This window comes from Sprattus sprattus, assembly GCF_963457725.1.
Source record: "Sprattus sprattus genome assembly, chromosome: 6".
NCBI lineage: Eukaryota > Metazoa > Chordata > Actinopteri > Clupeiformes > Clupeidae > Sprattus > Sprattus sprattus.
Genome location: NC_137925.1, coordinates 2,608,024 through 2,615,549, shown reverse-complemented (window position 1 = coordinate 2,615,549; position 7,526 = coordinate 2,608,024). Strand labels below are relative to the sequence as shown.

General features: G+C 47.6%; 1 protein-coding gene across 1 annotated transcript in view; it reads right to left on the bottom strand.

Annotated features, from left to right (window-relative positions):
* Window positions 1-428: 428 nt before the first annotated feature.
* The window catches only part of LOC308366548 (neuronal acetylcholine receptor subunit alpha-3-like), a gene marked incomplete at both ends in the record, with an annotated part of 14,923 nt that continues 7,825 nt past the window's right edge, over window positions 429-7,526 (bottom strand). The window contains 5 exons of the mRNA XM_080840265.1: window positions 429-965; window positions 1,047-1,445; window positions 4,566-4,760; window positions 5,239-5,482; window positions 5,993-6,102. Of these exons, the coding sequence (XP_080696391.1) occupies window positions 429-965; window positions 1,047-1,445; window positions 4,566-4,760; window positions 5,239-5,482; window positions 5,993-6,102 (1,485 nt within the window). The remainder of the gene's footprint in view (window positions 966-1,046; window positions 1,446-4,565; window positions 4,761-5,238; window positions 5,483-5,992; window positions 6,103-7,526) is intronic.

The following is a 7,526-nucleotide window of genomic DNA, read 5'->3' as shown; positions in this document are numbered from 1 at the left end:
TTCAGTCTATTGCACTTTCTGTAAGCCCCTGTTGAGGCTGAACAAGGCCTGGTGGTCAAGTAATAAAAAAAAAAGAACTGATTCCAGATCAGTCGGATGATGGCTCTATGGCCTGGCCTGGCCTATGCTTAGTGCAAGCGTACAGCTTTGATTGAGATGGCGAAAGAGTCTGGGTCGCCGGTCGCCGGTCGCCATTCACATGTCCTCTGCAAGGAGAAGAGGCTGCAGGAAGAGACCTGCTGTTCCCAGAATGCACACCAGGGTGAAGACCCACAGGAATATCCTGTCAATCACCATGGCGACGTACTTCCAGTCATCCTGAACCTGTGGCAGAGAGAGAAGAAGACAGACAGGTGAAGAGAGAGACATGTATGAGATGCTGTGTGAAATGCATCAGCGTCAGCCAATCATTATGTGTCCTATTCGTCCTATGACACCAAGTCACGACGGGACAATATCCATCCCACACAACAATTCCACAGTGTTCTCTCTCTGTCTCCACGCACCTCCTTGGCCTCGTTCTGTAGCCTCATGTTCTCGGCGATGTACTTCACGCTCTCAATCGCCTCTCTGACCTCCGGTGAGAGGGTCGTCAGGGTTAGCAGCCCCACATCCAGTGACTCTGAACTCGAACAGGGGCTTCCCGCCTCACCCCCAGACCTAGCCCCGGGCCCAACCCCGACCCCCGCCCGTCCGCTGACCAGCCCCAGGCCGCCAAGGCCCCCCGGGCCCCCTCCTTTGTCGGCGGGCAGCTTGGTGGACCTCTGGCGCCAGCAGCAGCTGCAGCGACCCTCACGGCACAGGAGGCTGGAGGAGTCGGCCTTGAAGGACAGGCTGCTGTTGGGGCTGTGCAGAGTAGAGAGCTCCTTGTTCAGGAAGAGGCGCTGCCGCGGGGGCAGACAGGCCGGCAGAGTCATCTGCTTCAGCTGCTTCAGCTGCTTTTGCTGCTGTTGTTGTTGTTGTTGTTGGTGTTGTTGTTGTTGTTGTTGGTGGTGTTGTTGTTGTTGTTGTTGGTGTTGTTGTTGTTGTTGGTGTTGTTGTTGTTGTTGGTGTTGTTGCTGGAGGAAGGAGGGATTTAGGCAGGAGGAGGCGGCAGAGGCGGAGGAGGAGTGCAGGGTGCACGGGTGCGGCGGGGCGGACGGCAGGATGTGACCTCGGCTGCTGAAGCGCTGCGGGTTGCGCTCGGGACGCGTCATGAACATGACCCGCGGCAGCACGCCCAGGAAGACCCCGCGCACCCACCGGGGCATGGTGTGCGTCTTAGGGGTGCGGTAGTGGACGTTGAGCACGAAGACGGTGATGACGATGGAGAGCGTGACGAAGATCATGGTGAAGAGCAGGTACTCGCCGATGAGCGGGATGACGAGCGACGTGGACGGGATGGTCTCCGTGATGACGAGCAGGAAGACGGTGAGCGAGAGCAGCACCGAGATGCACAGCGTGATCTGGGGACACACACACACACACACACACACACACACACACACACACACACACACACACACACACACACACACACACACACACACACACACACACACACACACACACACACACACACACACACACACATGACCAGCAGGAACACGGTGAGCGAGAGCAGCACGGAGATGCACAGCGTGATCTGGACACACACACACACACACACACACACACACATGACCAGCAGGAACACGGTGATGCAGACCGTGATCTTCTCGCCGCAGTCGAGAGGGAGAGCAGAGAGAAGAATATGAGGAGGAGATAAGGAGAGGAGGAGGAGGAGGAGATAAGGAGAGGAGGAGGAGATGAGGAGGAGATGAGGAGAGGAGAGAGGGAGAGCAGAGAGAAGAATATGAGGAGGAGATAAGGAGAGGAGGAGGAGGAGGAGATAAGGAGAGGAGGAGGAGAGAGGGAGAGCAGAGAGTAGAAGATGAGGAGGAGATAAGGAGAGGAGGAGGAGATGAGGAGGAGATGAGGAGAGGAGAGAGGGAGAGCAGAGAGAAGAAGATGAGGAGGAGATAAGGAGAGGAGGAGGAGATGAGGAGGAGATGAGGAGAGGAGAGAGGGAGAGCAGAGAGAAGAAGATGAGGAGGAGATAAGGAGAGGAGGAGGAGATGAGGAGATAAGGAGAGGAGGAGGAGAGAGGGAGAGCAGAGAGTAGAAGATGAGGAGGAGATAAGGAGAGGAGGAGGAGATGAGGAGGAGATGAGGAGAGGAGAGAGGGAGAGCAGAGAGAAGAAGATGAGGAGGAGATAAGGAGAGGAGGAGGAGATGAGGAGATAAGGAGAGGAGGAGGAGAGAGGGAGAGCAGAGAGTAGAAGATGAGGAGGAGATAAGGAGAGGAGGAGGAGATGAGGAGGAGATGAGGAGAGGAGAGAGGGAGAGCAGAGAGAAGAAGATGAGGAGGAGATAAGGAGAGGAGGAGGAGATGAGGAGAGGAGGAGGAGAGAGGGAGAGCAGAGAGTAGAAGATGAGGAGGAGATAAGGAGAGGAGGAGGAGATGAGGAGGAGATGAGGAGAGGAGAGAGGGAGAGCAGAGAGAAGAAGATGAGGAGGAGATAAGGAGAGGAGGAGGAGATGAGGAGAGGAGGAGGAGAGAGGGAGAGCAGAGAGAAGAAGATGAGGAGGAGATAAGGAGAGGAGGAGGAGAGAGGGAGAGCAGAGAGAAAGAAGATGAGTGATCTACACAAACACAACAACAGCACTTGAGCATGACTAATCATACAGCACACCTCTGTAACCTGGCATACCTATACAGTGCCACTTTAAAGTATGTGAACCCCTTGACCACTTAGGAGTTTTCTGTTGTTTTACCATGATTTTTCATTTTTTTCATCACCAATTTTCCATAGAAGGAATGTCAGGTTTATGTTTATCATTTGCGTGTACTTTTTTTTAGAGGGAATTGTTTGAGTAGCCAAAAGACTACATGAAACATGGAATTAGTCCATTTCAAAAGTAAGTGAACCCCCAGCTGAATTGGTAAAGTCAAGCAGGTAACAGATTCAGTGAAACTTATTTGGGTGAATAATTAGTCAATTGAGCAAACCGATCATCTGAGACATCCTTAGGGAAAGGTTTGGGCAACAGATTAAAAGAGAGAGGAAACCAACCAAACTACTGTAGTGCCAAGGTGTACCCACACAGATCAACAATGCCGAAAGGAAACGAGATATCCGAGAACATCAGGAAGAAGGTTCTGACAGCCCATCAGTCTTGGGAAAGCTATAAGACCATCTCCAAAAGATTCCAGCTCCATCCATCCATCCAAGACAAATAATTTAGAAATGGAGGGCATTCAACATGACCGCATCTCTGCCTAGAAGTGGACGCCCATCAAGACCATCACCAAGAAGCACCAGAAGAAGAATAAATCAGGTAAAAGTCAACCCACACATAACCTCTAAAGAGTTTCGGACCTCTCTGGCAGCATCTGGAGTAAATGTACATGGGTCTACAATCAGACGAAAATTGAATAGACATAACATTCATGATCGGGTTGCTAGAAGGAAGCCTCTGCTCTCAAGAAAGAACAAAACTGCCCGTTTCAACTTTGCCCAAGAGCACTTGGATAAACCAAAGGCCTTCTGGAAGTCCCTTCTTTAAACAGATGAGTCCGAGATAGAATTATTTTGTCACGATCAAAACCAACAATTTTCGTCTGATTGTAGACCCATGTACATTTACCCCAGATGCTGCCAGAGAGGTCCGAAACTCTTTAGAGGTGATGTGTGGGTTGACTTTTACCTGATTTATTCTTCTTCTGGTGCTTCTTGGTGATGGTCTTGATGGGCGTCCACTTCTAGGCAGAGATACGGTCATGTTGAATGCCCTCCATTTCTAAATTATTTGTCTTGGATGGATGGATGGAGCTGGAATCTTTTGGAGATGGTCTTATAGCTTTCCCAAGACTGATGGGCTGTCAGTACCTTCTTCCTGATGTTCTCGGATATCTCGTTTCCTCTCTGCATTGTTGATCTGTGTGGGTACACCTTGGCACTACAGTAGTTTGGTTGGTTTCCTCTCTCTTTTAATCTGTGTTGCCCAAACCTTTCCCTAAGGATGTCTCAGATGATCGGTTTGCTCAATTGACTAATTAATCACCCAAATAAGTTTCACTGAATCTGTTACCTGCTTGACTTTATCAATTCAGCTGGGGGTTCACTTACTTTTGAAATGGACTAATTCCATGTTTCATGTAGTTTTTCGGCTACTCAAACAATTTCCTCTAAACAAGTACATGCAAATGATAAACATAAACCTGACATTTCATCTATGGAAAATTGGTGATAAAAAAATGAAAAATCATGGTAAAACAACAGAAAACGCTTAAGTGCTCAAGGGGTTCACATACTTTCAAGTGGCACTGTAAGTTGATCTAATATAACGTTAAGAAAAAACAAGAAATCAGCATATCAAGCAAAGCAATTTATAGTGTCATGAATCATAGATAATGCAAGACGTCAGTATACTTGATACAAGATCCATCTTAATAATCCATTACAATCTGTTTGGTTAACCTCGTTATAGTCTCGACCACCACACACTAAACATTCTGAAAGTGTGTTTGCGAAGAGCCAGACCTTCTCGCCGCAGTCGGAGGGCAGGTAGAAGACGAGCACGGTGAGGAAGGAGATGAGCAGGCAGGGGATGATCATGTTGATGGTGTAGAAGAGCGGCAGCCGGCGGATGTAGAGCGAGTAGGTGATGTCCGTGTAGATCTCCTCGCAGCAGTTGTACTTGATGTCGTGCTTGTAGCCCGGCGCGTGGATGATCACCTGTGTGATAAAAAATTTATGTGTTTCACATTTAATGAAGTAGGTTAGTATAGGATTCCTACTATAACTTGAATTGAATGGGTAACTAAGTTGAGCATGGGGTTTGTGTGACCTGTTGGGTAATGGTCTTATTAGCTAAGAGAGTCACCCAGGGCTTGGAGGTAAGGGGGATCCTATGTAAATATTCTTATCTTTGGGAAGGCAAGGTGACCACAGTGTATTAGTCCGAGGGAGGGGTTTTAGGTATAAGAGATGGGTTTGCCCAGAGATGTGTGGGCATTGTTGTTGGACATTTCATGATCATGGAATGCTTGTAACAATGCTCCCGATATCGTTAATAAATCTGCAGTACCAATCCAGTTGTCTGTAAGTAATTTTGACCACAATACACAGCATACACACACACACACACACACACACACACACACACACACACACACACACACACATTTGTCTGTAAGTAATTTTGACCACACACCCACTCGCCGCTCTCCCAGAAGTCTCGCAGGTTGATGGTGCTCCCAATAAGGACCAGATCGATCTTGGCCTTGTCGTAAGTCCACGAGCCAAACTTCATGGTGCAGTTCTGGTAGTCGAAGGGGAAGTAGGTGACGTCGATCTTGCAGGAGCTCTTGAAGATGGCCGGAGGGATCCAGGTCACCTCGCCGTTGTAGCGGAGCAGAGCTTTGGTCTTATCATCCACCTGGAAGTCCCCCACGGCACTATGGGTAACAGGAAGAGGACAGGAAGACAGGAAGTGACATAAACAATATGAATGTAAATACAGTGCCAGGAATGACTTCAACATGAACTGCATTCTGCTTAACATTAACTTGCATTTAACTTTAAAACATCAGCTTAACATTTCACTTTAAAATGCTTTGTTAATGCATATTGCAGGTCTAAAACTGCTGGTCTAAAACTGCTGGTTTAAAACTTCTGGTCTGAATCTGAGCTGAGCAGTCAGGCCCTTCTTAAGAACTGGCCAAACACAAGATATGTTAATGCACATGCAAAAACACACAGACACACACACGCGCATACACACACAGCATAATAGCATCATTTCTTTTAACCTCCAACCTCAGAGATTAGGTTAGTTTGGAGACAGCGGAGGTTTTATCAGCCTTTTATTTCCACCTGCTCAGGTCCCTTAGTCCCCACGTAGGGTCCCTGAGTGTCCCCACCCTCACTGTGCCCGTGGAGAGGTCCAGGGGTCACGCTGGACTTACTTATTGTACAGCACAATGTCTGGCTTCCAGATCCTCTTAGAGGGCACCCGGATGAACTCAACGCCGCCAAACTCTTTGGGGTTCCATTTCAGTTTGTAGTCTTTCCAGATCTGCAGTAAGACAAGTATGATGTTAAGTGAGTTGATGTTCTCTGAGATTCCTTTGAATGAAAAGTGCTTTAAAAATAAAAATGAATTATTATTATTATTATTATTATTATTATTATTATTATTATTATTAAGTCTTGATGAGGAGGATGTTAAATAATACTGTTACAGTTATTCATTTATCAGTGCTTTTCTCTTGAGGGGCTTGGTTTAATCCAAACTTATCGCAAAGGCACATGTAATTGTGACTTGGTTTTAGTATTGAGACATGGAGTCTTAGTCTGAGGCATGATGTTAAGGGGGAAAGTGAAGGGTTTAAGGGTGTTCACTGCAGAGACTGCTGCATGGAAGACAAGTATACAAATAAAATCTGTTTTTTTCTTTTTGCACTTTCTTTTTTGTGACAAATGGTTTTATACACAAAACACACACACACATGCATGCACACACACACGCAGACACACACACAGCAACATATACACACACACACACGCAGACACACACACAGCAACACATACACACACACACACACAGACACACACACACAGCAACACATACACGTTTTCTCTCTCACTCACCACCGTTCTATCTTTTCTCTAACTCTTTCTATTCCACTCAAGTGTGCCCTTGAAGCACAGTTCCATTCTTTTTCTGACACACACACACACACACACACACACACACACACACACACACACGCACACACACGCACACACACGCACACACACACAGACACACACACACACACACACACTCCTTAAGCCTTCATTTTGTTGTTTTGAGTTGCCTTTAAGTGTTTTTCCTCGGCTTCCTGGGGAAAGGAGGCGGTAAGTGACTGTCAGACAGTACTGATCGCATTTTCATTCTGCTGTCTCTCCCAGCTGTGCCCTGTCTGACCGTCCTCACACACACACACACACACACACACACAAACACACACACACACACACACACACACACACACATACACACACACACACACACACACACACACACACACACACACACACACACACACACACACACACACACACACACACACACACACACAGATGTGATCACACACACACACTCTCCACAATGACAGCCTGGCTAGAATCTGACATTGAGGAGGGGATAAGCCAGTGAAAGAGTGCAGACAGGACACACAGTCCTCCAGGCATTCACTACCAAGGACTGCTGCTCGCTTCAGCACCCTGTCTACGTGGAGCCAATGACTCTCTCTTCTCTCCCTCTCTCCCTCCCTCTCTCTCTCTCTCCCTCCCTCTCTCTCCCTCCCTTTCTTTAATTCGCGCCAGCGAGCCCCTCCTTGACATCCTAAAAGCTCTCTCTCTCTCTTCTCTTTTCATTTCTTTTCAAATCCTGATTGAATCAAGTGCAGCACTTTTATCTATCAGACAAAGAAAGAGAAAAAAAAGTAAAAGTCT